Below are 20606 nucleotides of genomic sequence, written 5' to 3'. Positions count from 1 at the left end.
CGGCTTCAGCGATGGGTTGAGGCAGGTACGAGCCGATGCGACGCTCGCCGCCAAAAGACCGCTGTCTCCTTGTGTTACCAAGCGGCCAGACTGCAAGGTCTAGAGGGCCCCGGACATGGTGGCATCTGGGCTTGTGACGGCCCTTGCCGTTCGCAAAGTGCTTGGTGCTCCGCCCATAGTTGGTTGATCTTGCTTCAAGTAGTCAGGCTAGCAAAGGAGGCTGCCCTTGCACGTACGAATCCCTTGAATCGGACTGAGCAAAATGTGTAAGCAACAAGAAAGAAGGTATCGTGAAATGAAGCTTGATCGATAGCCTGGGTGGTATTTTCGTGGCAACGTCGGTTGGAAGGCCTTGCTTCAAACCGGAAACTCCAAAGGGACCTGTCTTCTCACTTGTGACATTCTCGCAAACCCGACAACTCCAATGACGAAGTACCCCGCATACAATTTGGGCAATCAGCCACACCGCAGGTCGCCACCGATGGCCAACTCGGAACACGCGACTGTTGGCCAAATTCTTACAGTCCAGAACAAGTCAAACTTTAACGCGGGATGGATCTGTAGGATCTACCAAGAACACCAGAAAATGCATGGTTTTTATTTTTTTGAGGTGCTGATAAACTTCCTCACTTATTGGTACTGTGTTCCAGTTTTTGAAATTGAAATTTCTAGATTGTATGCTGACTGAGATTCATTGTTGATATGCTCTGTGATAAGCAATGACCTTGAGACTTGGGACGCTCCTTTTCGCCGGCCTCTACTGAGTCTGAGTCACAATTGAGACGGCGCATCAGCGGGAAAAGACCCCGCCAACGTTTCAAGCCACGCGTTGTCTAGTGATGGCATGAGGTAGCAAGATAACAGCTGAGGTCGAAGTTGCTATTTATAAATCTGAATTTCAATCCATTTTGCCAATCTATGGTTCAATAACTCCTGATTCGTGACCAATTCATATCCAGAAAAATATAAGGGGATCCAAGAGAGCGAGAAGGAGGAGTCTAACTAACAACACACACGTGGGTGCTGCCACCTGCATCCAGCTGGTCTGGTCAACACACACAAAGGCGGTGTCCGTCCCCCCTCCAATCTTTGTACCTCGCCCCCTCTTCGAAGAAAAAGCTCCAAAATATGTACATTTGGAAGAAAAGAAAAAAGACGAAATCAATCTACCTGATTTCGATTCCACTAACCCCTCCTGAAAAAGAAGGCAGAGAGGCAGTGACTTGTTTTTATCTTGTTTTTTTTTTTAATGTTGCGTCAAGGCCGACAAAGCGGCCCTTAAAACGCAGCCAGGACAGCCATGGCGCCAGCGACGATCGCCAGCGCGGCCGACGACAGCTCGAGCGCGCCAGCAGCGTTGGCGGGCACGACGGCCGGGGTGCCCTGAGGCACGGTCGACGGGCGCGCGGCGCCGCTGGGGCTGCCGGTGCCGGCGGCGGTGCTGACGCGGACGGTGGTCACCTTGGACATGGTGGTGTAGGCGGCAGCCGACGACGACGACGAAGAAGCAGCCTTGGACGAGCTGGGCGCCGCCTGCGAGGTGCTGCTGGTGCTGGTGCTTCTGGGAGCAGCGGGAACAGAGGACGAGCTGCTGCTGCTGCTCTGGACGGCAGCGGAGCTGGGCGTCTCGGGAACGAAGACGGCGCCGGCGGGCGTCTTGGTCGTGGTCGGCTGGGGCGGCGGCGGCGGCGGAGCCTGGCTGGTGGTCGTCGGGGCCGGCGGCGGGGCCGGCGCAGACGAGGCGACGACGGGCTGGGCGACGGGGGCCGGCGCGGGGGAGGACGAGGCCGGGGGAGCCTGCTGGGCCTGCACGGGCGCGGCCTGCTTCTGCGACGAGGACGAGGAGCCGGAGTCGCTGCCGCCGGTCGCGGCCCTGGCGGGGGCCTCCTCGCCCGTGGCGGCGTTGACCGTCTTGCCGGTCTGGTACATGACGTTGTAGACGGGCGTGGTGGTCAGCTTGGTCTGGAGGCCGAGCTGGTGCGGGCACGAGGGCTGGTTGCTGACGGCCAGGTCGAGCGTGCACTTCTCGTCGACGCCCATGGAGCAGATGGCGTCGGCGATGTTGTACAGCACGTAGTTCTTGGCGACGAAGCTGTCGGGCTGCGCCAGGCACGCCGACACGTAGCCCATGCTGTTGGCCGCCGAAAGGGGCACCTTGCCGTTGTCGAGCAGGGAGGCGCACTCGGAGGCGGGCACCTCCTCGTACTCCATGTCGACGCCGCCGCCGGCGATGGGGTCCGACGAGGCCGGCTGGCCCGTCTGCAGGTAGACCCAGGCGTCGTACGAGATGTCGTGGGCGCCGCCCGACTGGTCGACGCGCAGCAGGTGGACGGAGCGCGAGCCCTTGGTCAGCTTGATGCAGATGTTGTCGCAGCCGACGGAGCCGGGCCAGTAGGCGATGCGGTCCGTGTTGACCTTGCAGCCCAGCACGCCGACCGAGGACGAGTAGCTGTCGTGCGGGGTGCAGCTGACGCCCGTGGCGGCGGCGCCGGTCGCGGCGACGGCGGCGACCAGGAGAGAGGTGGTCTTGATGGTGGAGATCATTTTTGCTGGTTTTTGTTGGTGGTGGTGGTGGTATGTGGTGGTTGCGATGGCTACGCGCTGTGGTGTGTGGGTATCGTCTTGGTGCGGCGAGTTCTACTTGCCGGCTGGATGTGATGTGATGATGATCTTCCCGTTCGAAGAAAAGAGGTGTTATGCGCCGGTGTATTGGGCAGAGTGGTTTCCTATTCCTTCAAGCTTTGCTTGATCTGGTGGTGCTGGTTGGTTCTTGCGCACGCGACACGAAGGGAATGAGTGCCGTCGATGTTTCGTTTGGTTGCTTTGTTTCGTTTCGTCTCAAACGGGTGGACGAAAGAGCAGCGATATGCGATCTGGGGGTATCTTTGCGAGAATGACTGGAGTGGCCCTGCCACAAAGAGAGAGCGATATGGCAGCAGCTGGGCTGGGATATGCGTCTGTTGGTGTTTCTGAAGGAATGACTGTCGAGAGAACGAAAAAGGGTGTTTTTCGTTTCAAACGGACAGAAGCAAGAAGGAGAGAAAGAGAAGAGTGAAGGATGCAAGAACCGGCATTGTGAGGGCCCCCAAACTGGCGAGGTGTCGATCCCCGGCTGGGTTCTTAAATTCAGGACTGGGAGGCCAGAGCGAGGATGGATGTGGGCTCGCCGCCAGACCCCAGAAGAAAGAGTTGTTGTGTGTGTGTGTGTACGGTCTCTTGCCGGCCTACCTAGTCAGATCAGATCAGGCACTGTGCGGTTCTCCAGAAGTCGGCCTTGTGCCATTCCCGATTTAGTATGGGGCGTTGGCTCTTTTGCTTGAGGTTTTGCGACGACGGTTCCACAGGCAGGCCGGCGAGGCGCTGCTTGGCCTTTGTTGCGGTAGCCGGCCGCTGTGGGTGGTGAGAGCTCTCTCTGGGTTGCGTGTGCTGTCTGAGTACAAGGACCAACATCGTTGAGATCGGGGGGAGATCGAGCACACCACTACCAGGCCTAGGGGCACGCAGTAACACTCCTGCATGCGCCGGCAAGCACTTCTTTGTTAGCCTGTACCACCAACGTGTTTCAGGGTGACCTTTGTTGGCCTCCTTGCGCTGCCCATCTCTCCCGGGTGAGGTGTGCGTGTGCGGCTTTTTCGAGGGCCCCGTCCACTCCTCCTTCGGCTAGCCATGCCCTGTACCTGACGGGATTTTCACCTAGCGCACGGGGCCAAGACGTTTGTACCCAGGGGCAGGCCAATGGGCATCCTTCCGAAAGGCGTTGGACCTGGTCAAGCACCTGCTAGTCTCAGGCACAGCCGGCGCCTCATTGGCGAGGAGCCCTGGCAAGACTGGGGGCCGCCCCTCACCACCTTCACTAAATTGGGGGTTTGCTTCAGCGCTGTTTTTTTTCTCTTCCCTTCCTTTTCCCCCTTTGTCTTAGGTACATGTACTCACGGCACTGCAGAGTGTAGAGGAGGGTACAGCGCAGACGGACGGCAGAGCAAGATGGGACGAAGAAGAGAAGAAGCCTGGTCCTTGGATCCACGCATCCCATCCTCGCTCTTTTACCACCCACGGCTTATCATCCCAGGCTCGTTCTTTGGAGGAGGGTTGGTTGTGCAAGCGAGAAAACAAAGGCTGTGCCCGATGTCCGTGTCCGTGCCACATGTCGCCAAATCCTTTGATTGCTCGTGCTAAAAAGAGAGGGCACAGCAGCAATCAAACACATGTCCAAACATAAAAAACCAGGGACGGACAGGTACAAACACCTAAAAGAGGAAACGGGCGCTTCTGCAATGCGTGAGACTGCACCAGACGCACGCCTTTTTTTGTGTTTGGGACGCAAGCAGGTACCCGCCAACGATTACCCGCCCTCGCTGCCACCTCACCACACACCATTTCCCTCCTCAAGGGAGCGAGCAGGAAGGGAAGGGCAGAGACAGGTACTGTAGACAAGCAAGTGAAGCACCAAGGACGAGATAGGCACATGTTTCCACCTCCTGCCCATCCACTACAGCACCGAACTGATTCAGAACCACCCCCTCCTTGTGCGACCTCGATACAGTGCACAAACTTGTGCACTCCATGCTGTGTGGTTCTAGAAGAAAGACCGGAACGCGAGTCCTTTTTGTCCCTTGTCCGTCTTTTTTTCCATCCTCGGTGCTTGATTCCGGCCTTCTGAGCCAACCAACTCATCGTGCATAAGGGTCGCATGCCGGTTCCAGAATAAAAATTGCAGAATTTTCAAAAGAAAAGAGGTACAAAACGGCTTGACGGCCTTTCTTTGACTCATGGCAACGGGCAACGGTACCCAACGTGGTTACCCACCGCCACGTACGTCTGTGGCCCCCGTGTGCCTCTGTGTGTGTGGAAATTGGCGGTAAAAATGGCGACATCTGCTAAGCCGGCTAACGGCAGTCGGCTCCGAACTAACAACAACGCCGTATCTTTCCTACCATAAATTGTTAATGTACTATTACCGCAAGATAGTGCTAGCACCGCATCTTCAGAATTTTCAGTCCCAAACTTTTCGCCGGCTGTCTCCCCGATATGGTGGTCCCCGATGTGTGGTGGTCCCTATCGCCACCACCAGCGATAGCCGAAGACGGGATCTGGACCGTCTCAGGAACACGCAATCCTCTCAAGATGAACCATTTTGACATGTGTCAGCTACGATCAGACTGTGGGCGAACCATGGATAACGACGACGTGTCGACTTTAGTAAGCCCTGCACCTGTGCGAAAGCGGACAGCCTAAGTCGGATCTGTACTCCCTCAGTGGCGGCATTCGAGTGTGCCAAGTGCAGATGCAGATGCAGGTGGGAGCGAATTTTCTGGGGGGTTAATGCAATGCTGCAAGCATGCAGTGAATACGCTTCGAATAGAAAATGCTGTTTCAAAGGCAAGGGCGGTTCTGAAAAGTTTGGTGTAAGTCAGGTCTGGACCTTGGTTATGTCCGTAGATAGGATGGCAAAGGTCAGGCTGAAGGCTTCATTAAGTAGATTAAAATATTCAGTATTATACAAACTATACAACTTGCGAGCCGATGACTATTGACTGTCGTCCTTGTTCATCATTGTCCCGTCCCATGTTGCGCAAAGACTCGGTGTGGACGTGTACGACCAAAGTATCATCACTGGCCGAGCCACAGGATGTCTTCAACCGATGACTATACACAACCTCAACAAAACATGGGGGCATATAGTCTGCTGAAAGGCACGCTTAAGACAGACTATCCCCTCTCACGACTCTTATCTCCATCGCAGACGGCTGCGTCTTCTAGCACCTCATAGCTTCCCTTTTCAGCTTCTCAACACTCCACTACTCAATCCCAAGCAATCCATTATACTCCTTCTCGAAAGGGTGTTCTCTCATACAAAAACTAGGCTTGAGCAAAAAGCCCCATGTATACACATAGTTCCTATCTCCGGCATTATACCTCCTCCACACAGCCTCGACGGTGTCCTCGGTATCGATGTGCTCCACATCCTTACACACCCCCTCCGGCCCGGCCGCGCGTACCATCCGAGGCCAAGGACCGAATTCTGCGTCTGGTCTTGACCAATGAAATTATATTACACTCTCGGAGGCACGTCAGCGCTCGGGATGCTTATCAACTTATAGCCCGCCGGAGAGTTACGCGGCTTCGTGAGACGGCAGTGGCGATGCACTGCTTAAGGAAAAGTGCTCGGCTTTGAAACTACCTAGTTCTATTCAATGTAGCCTGAGATCGCAAAAGAAACCTTAGCATCCAATGCCTCCACGAGCTCTAGATCTCGTAACATGCGTTAAAATCCGTTGAAATCTACGGACATCACCAGACATCATCTCATCGGCACATAGTGGATCAAGCGGTGCTCTTAGTCATTATTCATTAGATCTTCATCTAGACAGCATACTTGAGCGGCCGCGACGCCAAGAACAGCCGCAGGTTCTCTGCGATCAAGTCGGTGCACCCCTCCGGCCGCCCGCCCGCCGCGTGCGGAGAGACGAGCAGGTTCGGCGCCTTCCACAGCCGGCTCGACGCGGGCAGCGGCTCCGTCTCGAACACGTCCAGCGCCGCGCCGGCGATCTGGCCCCGCTCCAGCGCGTCCGCGAGCGCGCCCTCGTCGACGCATACCCCGCGGCCCACGTTGACCACCCACGCGTGCCGCGGCAGCAAGCCCAGGCGCTCGGCGTCGAGCGCGTGCCGCGTGCTCGACGACCCGGGCAGGATCATGACCAGCGCGTCCGTCTCCGGCAGCAGCTCCGGCAGCCTGTCGTCGCCGAGCACCTCGACGCCGTGGCGCACGCCGGGCGTCCGGGCCACGCCCCGGACGCGCGCGCCGAGGGCCGCCAGCAGCGGCGCCAGCTCCCGCGCGATCCCGCCGAAGCCCCAGACCAGCACGCGCGCGCCGCGCAGGGAGGTCAGCTCCCCGCGCCGCGGGTACGGCCCGCCCAGGTGCGCCGGCCACTCGGCGCGGCGCTGCGCGTCGCGCATCTCGTAGAGCTTGCGCACGCCGCTCAGCAGCAGGGCGAGCGTGTGCTCGGCGACGGTGCGGTCGTGGATGCCGAGGCCCATCGTGATGGTCGTCCGCGACCGGTCGAAGCCGGCCTCGAGCACGTCGTTGGGCCCCGCGGCCAGGGCCTGGATCCACTTGAGGTTCTTCATGCGCCGGGCCGCGTCCTCGAGGTTCTCCTTGCTGTTGATCCAGGTGACGATGATGTCGGCGTCGATGTGCTCCTCCGGGATCGGGATCTTGACGTTGTACGGGTGCAGCTCGACGGCGAAGCCCGTCAGGCTTTGGATGTCCAGCTCTATCGAGGTTGGGTATAGCAGCTTCATGTTTGCAGTTCTTCTTCTTTTTTTTTTTTTTTTTGATGTCCCAATCACACGGAGAAGTCGGTAGGCGATGGACGAGGGGTGACTTTGAGTTTAGAGTAGGATTTGTACGATGAGATTGGTCGAGATCGGCTCCCACTACCGATCGATGTCGCGTGGCAATGGCTGCATCGGTCGGCGTGCCTGCAAAGAAACCACCCAAGACACTGGAACCGGGTTCCGGCGCAACGGGCATCGGGGGTCAGTTCATTAACAGCGATCCGGCGATGGACCCGGCCTTCGGCAACGCTAGACCTCATTCTGCCAAGGCCAGCCGACGATGCATGTCGATCACACCCTGACCTCCAAGTGACAAATTACACTGCCTGCTGTGCCCCCCAAGAATCTCCAAAACTCCATCGCAATAACTTGGAAGTGTGTGCGGGGATTAGACAAGCCGATCGCCAAAAACACACAGCCGAGCCGACAGGGCCACCAATTGCTGTTGATGCTCCTTCGATGAACCCCACGGGGCCCTTCCCCGCAGGTTAACGGCATGGGGGAGCTTGTCAAATGACCAAAGTACTTAATTGCCTGTTCCTCATTCGTGGTTGCATTGGTTTCTTTGAGAAGGCATGTTGCAGAGGTTGTCTTGAAGCAGGGCCGAACTTTCTTGACATCAGAAACCCAAGCTGGTCGATCCTTTTGGTTGATGCTCTTGGATTGATGACGCCTGTCTAGTTTCCTCGAGAATCAAGCATCGCACGTATCATCAGAAGTCGTGTATAGATCAACGATTTCAGCCATGGGAAGCAGCGCCTACACCTTTGGCATTGCCCTTTTTGCGGCTATCGGTACTCTTTGCTTCGTGAGTACCGCCGACCGACCCTCTCAAGATAGCCATCACTAACCTTTGTGTTCAAAGGGCTTTGATACCGGAATCGCCACAACGAGTAGGTCTCGACGCGTCTCTGGCACCTCCGTCAGTGCACTAACGCATCCTTCTCCTGAATAGCTATTGCTCATGCGAGCTGGATCGACTACATGGGTCACCCTTCCAAGGGTTTGACCGGAGCGGTTGTGGCCATCTACATCGCGGGAGAAGCAGTGGGAGCCATCGTCCAGACGCTCATCGCTGATCGGCTCGGCCGCGTTCGCTTCATGCAACTCATGGCCGTGGTTGTGACCATTGGGACTGTCATCCAGACTGCCTCTGTCAACATTGGCATGTTCCTCGCTGGCCGTTTCCTTGCTGGCGCTGCTGTCGGGTAAGCCTTATCTCTGCGGCCTTGACAAGCAACCGAGAACTGACGAGGATGTGTGGTTTTAGTGGACTCGTGTCGACTGTCCCCATCTACCTCAGCGAAATCGCGTCTCCAAAACATCGCGGTCTCATCGGCGGTATCTCTGGTTGCGGTATCTGCTTCGGCATCATGCTGTCCAACTGGGTCGGCTTCGCGTGCTCGTACGCCCCCTACGGCGAGGTACAGTGGCGCCTTCCTCTGGCCATCCAGATTCCCTGGGGTATCATTCTCTTCATTGGCCTGGCCACGTTCATGCCCAACTCCCCGCGACAGCTCGTCTGGAAGGGCAAGATCGACCAGGCACGGATCGAGTTTACCAGGATCTACCGCCGCGAGATCCCGGACGAGACCGAGCTCGCTGAGCAGTTCACCCTCATGCGCGCCCAGATCGAGTTCGAGATGGAGCGCGAGGTCAAGACGTACCGGGAAGCTTTTGTCCTGTTCCGCCACCGAGCGCTCGTGTCGATCGCCGTCCAGACCTTCACCAGCCTGACGGGAGTGAACGTCATCCAGTACTACCAGACCATCCTGTACAAGTCCCTCGGCATGGATCCCAAGACGATTCTTGCCCTTGCTGGTGTCTATGGTACTCTGAGCTTCCTGATCAATGCTGTGGCCACGACCTACCTCACTGACCAGTGGGGCCGCCGGAAGTGAGTTAAACCTTGGTCTTGACCATCTCAGAGTGTTCGGCTGACAGATTGCAACCAGGATGCTTCTTGCCGGTATGGCGGGTGTGATCCTCGTCGAGATCTACGCGGCGATTATGCAGAGAGAGTTCCAGAACACGGATAACCGGATTGGAAAGGGATTCGCCATCCTTGGCATCTACCTCTTCGTGGTTGTATACTGTGAGTAACATGGGAGATCATGGCACACACAAACGAGCACTACTGACACGCCTTCAGACGGCTTCCTCGGCAGCACCCCTTGGCTCTACGGTGCTGAGGTTCTGCCAATGACTCTCCGCAGCAAGGTCATGGGCATCGCGTCTGCCTCGCACTTTATTGTAAACGTCGGCAGTAAGTCCTCGCCCAAACCCTCTAGTCTGGAATATGATAGGCTGACAAACATCGTGCAACAGTCACAGAGGCTGGCCCCAGCGCCTTTGCCAACATAAAGGAGAACTACTACTACGTCTTCGTCGGATGCACGCTCTTCTTCCTCGTCATCGCCTGGTTCTACTTCCCGTACGTATTATGTCCTTCGATTTTACCTGCTTCCTTCTAGCACCTTTTACTGACGTGACAACCTCGCAGCGAAACCAAGGGCAAGTCGCTGGAGGAGATCGCTGCTGCTTTTGGCGACAAGGTTGTTCTGGTTGATGAAGCGGCGGTTGCCCAGGAGAAGGTGGCAGAGGAGAAGCTGAAGCACAGCATTGACCTGGCTGAGACCCGTCACGAGTCTGTCTGAGTGTTCTCTTGTCAGCTCAGTGTGCCACTGGAGATTGTCGACAAGGATAATCGAAGCGTCGCTCCGATCCGGATGACTGCCTTCTGTATGTATGAACTTTTCAGATAACTCATGAATCTAGCCTTGAGAGGAATGGCAGTGCTCAACAGAAGCGAGACTGCCTTGAATATAAATGGCTCAGTCTCAAGCAAGACCTTCATGAACGCAACTTCTATGACGTACTCATTCAACCATATAGGTTCATATCTGCTTCTGGCTCTGGCCTGAAACTTTCGCCACTTTTACATAGAACGGCTCGCCTCTCTCAATTAATTTACGCTTGCAGAGAACGGATGATATCAACCTGAAGAGTTATCGTGATAGTTGGTACAATGTAGAGTAGTATTAAAGAGCGTCACACTACATATCAGGTACTCTTTTATCTCGTTTTGGTTTTCATCAGGGACAGCATGTATCGGAGTTCCCGTCTTCTCAAAGGAACAGTATCGGGCAACAAGATCTGTCCTTTGAAAATTGAAGTGAAAGAGAGAACGAATGGAAGCAAGGGCACATTGAAGGAAGGGGTCACAAAAAAGAGAAAGAAAAAAACAAGAAGGAAAAAAACAAGAAAGAAAAAAACAAGAAGGAAAAAAACAAGAAAGAAAAAAATGAGAATAGATAGCAAGAGATAGTGAGAGAGAAAAAAAAAAAAGAGGGTTCAGCGCATCGAATCAAAATCAGAAGGCGAAAGCACCAGGTATACGAGCCATCCGGCACGTCATCGTTCCGATGTCTGCCTGTAATCCAGAGATTCCTACTCGCCAGTCGACTATCACAGATCAATCGTGCTTGCTGGGCGCGCGAGATTCGCCCGCCAGTGGTGTTGATTGACGGGGTCCTTCTGGTAGATGTTGACCTCAAAGAATTTATTATGTCCTTCACACTTGAAGTTCTTGTAGCTACTCATTCCATGTTAGTAACGACCAAGGCACGAGCAAACTCGGCAAAAGTTGACGCTGCTCACTTACGAGTTCAACTTCTGAAAGTTGGCTTGAATCAAGTCGTTCTCGGAGATCTCCATAAACCCGTCGTCATGGGGGATGAAGTATCTCTTGCTCTCTAGGGCGCCGTAGTTCACCTGGCGAACAAGCTGGACAGCGAAGGAGGGATTGAGCTCGGCAAGATTCACCTCGGCCTTCTCGGAAGTGACGTCCTTTGGGTAAGCTGCCCAAGCCATGAATCTGGTGAACTTGGCTTCGTGTTGGAGGTATTGTGGTCGATAGGGTCGAATTTCCCCACAACAGAAAAGTGTCGACATTCTGGCGGTCGAAAATTGCTGGAATTCTTGAGATAGGTCAATGAGAACAGAAATTCTGAGAAGAGGAATGCATTGCGAAACGGAGCAGAAACTGGAGAGGACCTCGTAGACACAGACCTTGATATACAAGTCTCCCACGGACTTGACTTGCCTAACCATGATCTACTTCAAGTGCAGTATGGTATTACCGCAGTACCAATCTCGCACCGAGGACTCCCGTCATTGTTGAGCCCCTAAACACGGCACACCTGTGACTTGGAAGGGATCATCCATGTCTGATTGGTCGCCTGTTAAACCATGACCAGTGGTCGCGATGGAAAAAAGCCACAAGCTCCACTGTCCGCATTAGACTGCAGATTTTATGGCATAACGCAGCAGGGTGGGGACCTTTTACGGGATATGAGGGAGACATTGTCGGAAGCCTTCCGTGACGAAGGCCTGCCATGTGTGGGCAGACGTGTATAAGACAGGACAAGCCCCCTCTCTTCCCAGTTGAATTCTTCTTCCTCTTTTCTTTCCACGGTCGGCTCTGGGAGCTGCTTACCGGCACTCATTTGCACCTACCCAACCGTCTTTCCTTTCTTTTGGTTCTGTTTCAAGCGTGGCCACCACTGTACTTTGCTATCTTCTCGCCGCAACACAGAACACTCTCCTCAGCTTTTGACAAGCCTCTTCCATCACCAGCCCGTCCCAACAGGACTCATCCGGATCTAACGAACATCGAAATTCTGCTTCCTACGATTCTATCAATCCTGCTTGGGTCTCGTCCGGAAATGGAGGTCCTGAACCGGAGTGGAATTGGGGCCCGTCGACACGAGCCCCTGAGCCTGCTGGACAGGATAGTGAAGTGCAGGACCAGTCTTTGGTCGCACCTACGCAGAGCCATTTCATTTACAACCCCCCTTTACACACACAACCAAACCCCTTCGATGTCAATGAGCCAGAACCCAACCGTGGCATTGATCAATCATCACACCCGGCTGCTGTCTCAAATGTCTTGCATTGTCAAGAATGTGATCAGACTTTCGGGGGTACTCAAGCCCGGAGAAACCTAAAGTTCGTCTCCTCCACCCTGGCCTTCATATCCCCCTCGCTGATCTGATTGCTGACTCTGCTTCCAGCGTCCATGCCAAAAAGCACACGAAGCCGCACTGTTGCCCGGTCTCCGAATGCCGAGCGCCATTCCAGTTCAAAAAGGATTGCGACGACCATGTCAAAGCGAAACATCCAGAGACGCTCACATCAGTCCGTGTGTTCTTTTGTCCACATGTAATGTGTAAGCACTCTGTCGACCGTGGCCATGGGATGATTCGCAAAGATGCCATGGTAAAGCATATTCGAGATCAGCATGGCAATGTTGGGCAGCCAGTGCGTGGGCTTCGGAGATCAATTGGCTAGTTCTTAGCATCGTTTAGCTCAATGGAATCCATTGATATCGATTTTTGTTTGGTGACAATGCTCGGTGTCTTGCTAAAAGTGGCCCTTTGCAAGCAGTCTCTTGGCACCTGGCGGCCTCAAGCGTAGAGATACCTTGGAAGGGGGGAAACAAGAGCTTTTACACAGCTAAAAGTCTCCGTAGTCCATGTCTTCATCTACTCCACTAAACTGCCCCAACATATCTTGAAGATCAATTTAGTCTATTCAATTGTCTAGCAGCGTTTCACCATTCCGTGGGGGTGGGTTCTGGACTTTGGGGGCTCTGAGTCTATCACGTCAGAAGCGCGGGAAGTCAAGACGGAATTAGCTTTTGTAACCTAATTATTGCGTAGTTGCAACCTAGTTCATAAAGTTCCATCCCCCAGAGATGGACAATTGTACACAGACCTGTATGCGGACAATTGCTTGTATGATATCGGTCCTTTCTTTAGGAGAACCTGGCAGGGGTATCACTTATTGTAGCTATTGGAGTTATGGACTCACCATAGGTCGCGATGTCTGAGCTAAGGAGGTCTGTCAAACGGTCCCAGAAGTACTAACACCCCCAAGACCGCACTTTTCTGGGCAGACACTTTCGCAGCAACAGACACGATACTTGCCACAGACAAGTGCGACTGACCTCTGCTAATCAACTCCGCGAGTGAGTGACGAGTTCAGAGCAAGTCCTCCTTCAAGAAAGAGAATTTGCGGATTGAAGCGTATGGCCTTTATTTGCCTGCTCGTCTTGGCGCTGGTAGTAGTCCTTGCAGGGGAGGCGTAGGCGGTTCAATCGCAGTCAGCAATTCAACGCAGTCAGTATATAGTCAAGATCTTGGTCCTGCTGAAGAGAATATGGCCTTGAGCTAATGGGACAAATGTATAGTGATGCTCAAAGAAATGCCTGAGTTGACACAAGTACCGTCGTCTCTATGGTGGAGGTCACCGCCACAACTACTGCAGGAAACTGTCCAACTTCATTAGGGAAGAGCAAGAGCCAGATGGTGACCACTAGTACGCATTCTGAGATATTCATGAGGCTCAATAAGATACGAAGCCAACAAGCCTCAATCTCTATTCGTAGCATCATATTATCTATTTTAGTGCGGCGAAGCTACGCAAGATGTAAAATCCTTTAGGCCAGTATCGGGAACATGTGCTTCGGGAAGACACAGGTCCACATGTTCGCCCTTCAACTCGGTGAAAACGCGGGAGTGCTCTCGCTCCAGGATCGAGACAAAGTCATTGTAGAGTCCATGGCGCCTGAGTCGGGTTCGAACAAGATCCTGCACACCACCAAGGACCGCAGCGACAGTAGTGACTTTGCTGTCCCATGTCAACAGAGCAGAGACACCTGTGCCATCAATCCTCGTGGCCTCCGTGCTACCATAAGTGTCTGGTGTCATGTGTCAGCCAGGATGTTCGGACAGAGAACGAATACTTGCTTACTTTGCATCTTCTTGGCGATCAACATGTTGCGCACCCAGGCCAGACCGACTCCCTTGTTGATCAAGATAGTCGGATAAGAGCCGTATGGAGTAATGACAATGTTCTCCTGCTTCTTCTGGGACGAAACGGAGGGGATGCCAGTATTGGAGATGTAGCCAATGATTTCGTCACTTGTGATGTTGGTAATGTTGTTGATTGAGGCAAACAGTCCTGGGTTCTTTATGACCACAGAATTGCAGGTTCGAACGCGTTCAGCATTGGTGAACACACGGCTAGTCAATGTCAGTGGCCAAACTCAGCCAGAACAGCAGAGAAGAAGTCATCATGGCTTACCGCACAATATCCACATCATAGTAGGGCATCTCGAGAACCTTCCACTGTTCGTGACTTGAGAACCAGTAACCTGCCATGAAATGTGAGTTCCTGTACAGTGCTAGGGTCCGCTTAATGGACTTACCTTCTTGGACAGTGATCGGGCCGACACCATCCATCTCATACTCCACGCTCACAAGCTTCGCCCGCTTGGCCTCCCAGAGAGCATCCTGGTCCTCTTGAGGCAGGTCGCTGAAGAAGTGCAGCCACCAGGTGAACAGCTCGCCCTCATAAGGGTCGTCCAAAGTTGCGGTGCCCTCACAAGCATAAGTCTGACCTGGGCTAGTCACAGCCAAGGACTGGTTTCCGATAGTGGTGACAGCGCAGACACGACCTTTGCCAGCATAAAAGATCTGATCAACAGTTGTTAACTCTGGGACGTCGACTATATAGATTAAATCTGTGCTTACCTTGGAAGCAGTCTTCTTTGTGTAGTCAAGCCAATCAGACCATTTGGCAGCGAGCTGAGAGAGGTCTTTATGACCGCATGACTCCATAGCCTCGATTGCGCCATATACAGCCCACAGGAGCTCGCTGATGACTCGATTAGCATTCGTGATAACATCTCACATAACATGACAACATCGAAACGCATACCCGTTATCAAGCGCAGGAACACGGTTGACCCAATCTGATGTAGGGGCAATATCCTGCGAGGCAGAGTTGAACCAGGGAAGGAAGCCTCCGAACCCAGGATAGGTCTCGTTGAACTTGAGATACGTCTTAATCTTGGTTGCCATGATGTCTGCGGCGATATCAACCGCGGCATGAGGCCGGTCTGGAGAGAGAAAGCGGGCCGCCTCGGGCGAGCCTGAGATAGCCTGGGCATAAATCATGATTTGCAACGACTTCATACGTATTATTAGCCGCCCATCTATTGAAGGATGTCTATCATCAGTTCCTTACCTCTTTGCTCGCAGCACTGAAGTCGTGCTTCTTACTGGCAATGCCAGTTTTCCAGTCCAGTTGTGTTCCATCATAGGACATGCCGTTGGCAGTGTTGTACGAGACGTCATTCTGGTGAAACTTGCCCTCCCAGTACAAGTAATCTTGAAGAAACTGGTTGGGATCCCTTAGAATATCTTCTTGTGAGTGGAGTGGAGCGAAGCGACAAGGAGGTGCCCGCCCTGGAGGAGGTAAAGCTGCAACGGCAGCTGTCCATCCACTAAGTAGGAGGGACGACTTCAAAGCGACCATTTTGAAGACTCGGCGAAGCTGGTTCAAGATTCTGAAGAGGGCTTTGAGGTTGGGAGTTCTCAAGGCTGCACTTGGAAGCCTTCCATTGAGTGCTCGGCATCATCGCCGTTTTCTTGAAGCTTATATATACTCGCAGCTCATCAACGAGGGCTATCATACTCTCGTCCCCGCCGGTAATTGCAACTTCAATCCATCGGTACAGTGTTCTTCAAAGAGTTGCCCAGTGCCGATCCCTCCCCGCAACTCCAACGTCAATCGCTTCCGCTTTGATGCTAGTGCTCTCCAGGCGGGGAATTAGATCCACGCCGCGTGCGTCAGTGGCGCATTCGAAGGAACCGGTTTACGAGAGGCACCGGAGAATTATTCCTCTTCAGCGTTGGCGACTGTTGGGCAAATGCCTCGGCAAGGCGAGTCCAATCTCCACCATTCGGTCAAGAGATCAGTCGAGATTTCTTTCTTGCCGGACTATCGGGATACCTCACCCCAGCATTATCTATTTGACCGTCATTTATCGTGTTTTATCTGACCACATTTCTCCTCCACTTCTCTTTGCCCTTGCCTTGAAAGGATTGTGTCTTGTGTGCAAAGCGGAGGTGGAAATTGGATGCGATGCGTCAGTTGCCTGACCTCGAGAATTCTCCGCACATGAGGAGCCGATGTCAAGCACTCCACGTCACCGCAGCGTGAGCACGCGGGCTTGCGATCGTTGCCGGCGGAGGAAAGCTAAGGTTCGTCTCACCATTTCCACTTTGGCGGGTACCTGTTCCCACACTAACGCTGATGCTTCTCGTCAGTGCAATGCGGCAACTGTCGAGTCCAACGTCTGCACAAACTGCGAGAATGTCGGCGCGTTTTGCACGTTTGACCTGCCAACAGGCAAGCGAGGGCCAAAGTTCAAACACTCCCGGGCGAGTGCTGCCGTCGATGAGCTACGCCCGAGTGCAGCTCCGCAGTCTTCACTTGCATTCCATGATTCGAACGCGAGAGGGGCAGAGGCATCAGCGGCCCCGGGGAGCCGGGGAGGAGGAGCGATCTCGGCTCCCGAAACGACGACCATCCCCACGTGGAGTGCGGCTTTATCCCCTCACGAGGGCGCGACTCCAGGCTCCGTTGTTTCAATCTCCGAGAGGCACGCCTCCACTCAGCTAGTGTCGTCTCTTCACCGTTGGGTCGATCTCTCAGCCGCAATACGCCGTCTGCCATCGTCGCTCACCTTGGAGGCGATAGCTGAGAAGTGCTTCAACCTATTTTTCCAGTACCTATTTCCCCTGATCCCGCTGGTCCACGAGACCGGCATTCGCGAGGCGCTACACTTCTTCGTGACACACAGCACTGGGACTTCGGTCGTCAGTGCCGCCAGTCCGGCGACCGTCTCGCAATTATGGATATCCTCGTCATTAATGCAAGGGACCTCCATCGGAGGCGCAAACTCTGGCTCGGCAGGTGATGCCGCTGTGGACAGCGCGAGCAGTCTCCTGCACCCCGAGCTATGGCCAGACTCGGCCTTCACACTGATCACGGCCCTCTGTGCTGAGGCTGCTTTCATGCTGCCTAAGGAGATCTTCCCCGAAGGCTACCTTGTGGCCGACATCTTCCTGCAAGCGTCCAGGAATTGTCTGCATAGCTATCTTGAGGCTGATCTTGAGCACCCAAATGCGAACTCGGTTGCTATTCGCTACTTTCATTCCAACTGCCTTCACGCCGCGGGAAAGCCCAAGTATTCATGGCACATCTTTGGAGAAGCAGTGAGACTAGCCCAGGTCATGCAGCTCCAGGAAGAATCGTCCCATGAAGGGGCGTATTTCCCCGTCGAAGCGGAGCTGCGCCGGAGAGCGTTCTGGATCGTGTACCTTGGCGACAAGTCTGCCGCCATCCTCAACAACAGACCCATCACTATCCACAAATTCTCATTTGAGTCTGGCATCACGACGGCGTACCCGTCTGGGGCCGGTGACGAAGTCACCTTCTCTTCTCCGGGACAGCCTGACGCATCGACTGACGTGGGGAGCTTCATCACGGGATTCAATGCCAACATCAGACTCTGGCAGTCGGCATCGGACCTACTGCTTGAGCTAAGGCTGATCCAAGACCGCCGGGCGGGGACAGGGCAGACGCAGCAGCCTCCGTCATTCACCCGCGACGAACGCGTCAGGCTGGACGCCCTGTACGTCCGCTTCGCCACATCCCTCGACGATCTCCCGCCGTACCTGCAGCCCATCGTTCTGATGACTTGGCATGAGGGCATGGGCCAGCAGCAACGGCAGTTTGTAACACAGGTCGTCAACCTGCAGGTCACCTATCACTGCCTACGCATGGTCATCGTGCAGAAGCTTGAAGAAGTGGAGTATCCGGCGCCTGGGGTTGAGCAGGACGACTTGACCATCCTGCGCAAGACCGAGATCGCTCGCGACATGCTGCGCATCATCCGTGAGGCGCCCTTTTGGGCGCTGCAGGTCAATGGGGAGTCGTGTGTGGAGAAGATCCGGCTCATCGGTGCTAGTCTTCTGGCGATCATCCATCGTAATGAGACGTCGCCGCTTTCGGCGCGGGCCCGCGCGGATTTCTCCGTGCTTCTGGATATCCTGACGAGACTTGATTCTAAGGCCTCTGATACTTTACGGAGTGGATCTTTGTGACGCTTTGGATTGTGAACATGCATGGACTTCTGAGTATCTAAATGAACGAATTGTACCACGCAAGCATTCCTGTGTAAATCTATGGGGTCTGTTCTAAATGGCGGTATGTCTATGCAATGATATCATCAAGGGGTGCAAGTCTCTGATATATGAGGTGCGGAACCAACTTTTCATGAGCCAGTGTTTCGACTGGCTTTCATCCGCGCCTCGAACATCTGCTTTAGTGCAAGAGCTGATCTCTTTGGAGTCCGTTCCAAGGTCTCATAGTCCATGTGTGTAACACCGAACCGGACACCGTATCCATCAGACCACTCTGTACAAGATAGTTAGCATCTTGCCCTCTGAAATCCATGAGCAATCCAATGCGACTTACCTAAGTTATCCATTAGAGACCAGGCAAAGTACCCAGAAATGACAGCAGAGTCTTCGTATACGGCCTGGCTGATGGCATCCAGATGATCCTGAAAGTACTTCACCCGGTATGCATCCTGTACCGACTCCTCTCGTGTCATCTTGTCTTCTCCGGGACAAGGGCATCCATTCTCAGTGATGTAAATCGGCTTCTTGTACCGGTGGTAGACACGGGCAAGGTGCTTGCGGAAACACTGAGGCGTCGACCGCAGCCAGTGAACGCCACTAGGCTCGCCAATGGAGACACCCTGTTTGTTCTCCTGGAATGTCTCGACGTGGCCGATGTAGTCAGTCTTTGATGGAGAGCCGGTCTTGTGCCGGGCATACTGTGAGGTGTAATAGTTCATGCCGTAGAAGTCGATCTCCTTCGCAGAGCGCAGCAATGCGAGCTCCTGCTCAGAGAACTGGGGCAGTCTATCGCCGAGCTGGTCCCTCATGCACCGCGGATAATCCTCGCCCAAGCTTGAGAAGACCCTATTAGTTTGACTGCTCAGATAATAGTTTCATTGATATGACCACTTACAACATAGGTTCTGCAAACCAGCCAATGTGGAACTCCATTCGCCGCTGTGCCGCGTCTTTGTCAAGCTGATCGTCACTGTCCCAAGGCTCGTAGTAATCACCGTTTAGAGAGACCCCGATCCTGCCCTTTTGAGACGGCCGGAAATCTTTGTTGTACGCCTCAACGGCGCGGGCGTGGCTCATGATGAGTGCTTTGCCGACGATCCATGGCTCCGTCGAGGTATCGCCTTCAGTGGCAGCCTCGTTGATGCTACTTCGCCCAGGAGCATTGCCTCCAGTGGCGTAACCCTGCTCAGGTCAGTTTGTAACTCTTAAGTGTGTCTAAAATCAGGTTGACCTACGAAGACCGAGACAATCCACGGCTCATTGAGCGTGATCCAGTCCCTGACACGGTCACCGAACCGCTCATAGCACACGCGTGCATACCTCTCAAAGTCCTTCTGAGACTCTTCAACATTGAGCCAGCCTCCATATCGATCATGGAGGGCCTGAGGCAGATCCCAGTGGTAAAGAGTAACCCACGGCGTGATCCCGCGGCGAAGCAAAGAGTCAATCAGCCTATTGTAGAAGGCGATGCCGGCTTCGTTGATGGGATCATCTCGTCCACCCAGAGGTATGATACGTGACCATGAGAGGGAGAACCTGTATGCCTTGGCCCCATACTTGGTCAAGAGGTCAAAGTCCTCCTCGTATCGATGGTAGTGATCGCAGGCAATGTCACCATTCGCGCCCTTGGTCCTCGTGGGCTCGAGGTGGCAGAAGGTGTCCCAAATGCTTTTGCCCCTGCCGTCCTCTTCAACAGCACCCTCAACTTGGTAGGCAGCTGTCGCGAAACCCCACTCGAAGTCGGCGGGAAGAGGCTTGGTGGGAGACATGGGTGAAGGCTTGATGCCGCTTGGTGGCTAGTCTGGTTAAGAGTTGACAAGGGTGGCTCGACTGTTGGGATCATGTCGTGGGATGAGTTTTCTCTTTTCTCATGCCAATTGGACTATTTCTACATCTCGACGCTATCTCGAGTGAGGCGATACATCGAAGCATTTCCTTGATTCTCCGCCGATCACTGTAGTTGCCTCCACATCGACGGCGAAACCTCCACCTCTATTTCTCCGTGCCAATTGACCGCGTCTACGATGGGCCGACACCAGAGTACGCTAAGGCTGTAGCTGCCTGAGCTGGAAAAGAGCGTAACGAGGCATTCTTATTGTTCCGATTTCCCGATTTTCTTCCTAGCGAGTGCGTGTGTGTGGCATCCCCACGGGGAAAGAACTGCAACACACTGGCCTCAGGGTCTAGGACCGTCGTTTTTTATGTCAC

At 54.1% G+C, this 20606-nt stretch overlaps 7 protein-coding genes across 7 annotated transcripts; 2 read left to right on the top strand and 5 right to left on the bottom strand.

The window, feature by feature from the left end:
• Positions 1–1278: 1278 nt before the first annotated feature.
• E0L32_005264 (uncharacterized protein) lies at positions 1279–2544 on the bottom strand (the record flags this gene model as incomplete). Its single annotated transcript, XM_031139766.1, has 1 exon — positions 1279–2544. One exon carries the CDS (start codon positions 2542–2544, stop codon positions 1279–1281), a length of 1266 nt encoding a protein of 421 aa, XP_030996283.1.
• Positions 2545–6363: 3819 nt separating this feature from the next.
• E0L32_005263 (uncharacterized protein) lies at positions 6364–7302 on the bottom strand (the record flags this gene model as incomplete). Its single annotated transcript, XM_031139765.1, has 1 exon — positions 6364–7302. The coding sequence occupies one exon, from the start codon at positions 7300–7302 to the stop codon at positions 6364–6366; it is 939 nt and encodes a 312-aa protein (XP_030996282.1).
• Positions 7303–8083: 781 nt separating this feature from the next.
• Positions 8084–9995, top strand: E0L32_005262 (uncharacterized protein; the record flags this gene model as incomplete). The annotated part of the gene is made up of 8 exons (XM_031139764.1): positions 8084–8146; positions 8204–8231; positions 8294–8546; positions 8609–9235; positions 9294–9433; positions 9491–9604; positions 9667–9772; positions 9842–9995. The coding sequence occupies 8 exons, from the start codon at positions 8084–8086 to the stop codon at positions 9993–9995; spliced, it is 1485 nt and encodes a 494-aa protein (XP_030996281.1).
• Positions 9996–10806: 811 nt separating this feature from the next.
• E0L32_005261 (uncharacterized protein) lies at positions 10807–11292 on the bottom strand (the record flags this gene model as incomplete). The annotated part of the gene is made up of 2 exons (XM_031139763.1): positions 10807–10933; positions 11003–11292. 2 exons carry the CDS (start codon positions 11290–11292, stop codon positions 10807–10809), a joined length of 417 nt encoding a protein of 138 aa, XP_030996280.1.
• Positions 11293–13805: 2513 nt separating this feature from the next.
• On the bottom strand, positions 13806–15723 carry E0L32_005260 (uncharacterized protein; the record flags this gene model as incomplete). Its single annotated transcript, XM_031139762.1, has 7 exons — positions 13806–14101; positions 14155–14426; positions 14488–14557; positions 14612–14879; positions 14937–15060; positions 15124–15374; positions 15433–15723. The coding sequence occupies 7 exons, from the start codon at positions 15721–15723 to the stop codon at positions 13806–13808; spliced, it is 1572 nt and encodes a 523-aa protein (XP_030996279.1).
• Positions 15724–16379: 656 nt separating this feature from the next.
• Positions 16380–18359, top strand: E0L32_005259 (uncharacterized protein; the record flags this gene model as incomplete). Its single annotated transcript, XM_031139761.1, has 1 exon — positions 16380–18359. One exon carries the CDS (start codon positions 16380–16382, stop codon positions 18357–18359), a length of 1980 nt encoding a protein of 659 aa, XP_030996278.1.
• Positions 18360–18529: 170 nt separating this feature from the next.
• On the bottom strand, positions 18530–20167 carry E0L32_005258 (uncharacterized protein; the record flags this gene model as incomplete). Its single annotated transcript, XM_031139760.1, has 4 exons — positions 18530–18672; positions 18733–19244; positions 19294–19580; positions 19634–20167. 4 exons carry the CDS (start codon positions 20165–20167, stop codon positions 18530–18532), a joined length of 1476 nt encoding a protein of 491 aa, XP_030996277.1.
• Positions 20168–20606: the final 439 nt, after the last annotated feature.

Source organism: Thyridium curvatum (assembly GCF_004353045.1).
Source record: "Thyridium curvatum strain D216 chromosome Unknown NODE_27_length_422201_cov_78.887067, whole genome shotgun sequence".
In the NCBI taxonomy this organism is placed as follows: Eukaryota; Fungi; Ascomycota; class Sordariomycetes; order Thyridiales; family Thyridiaceae; genus Thyridium; species Thyridium curvatum.
This window is presented reverse-complemented; position numbering and strand designations above follow the sequence as displayed.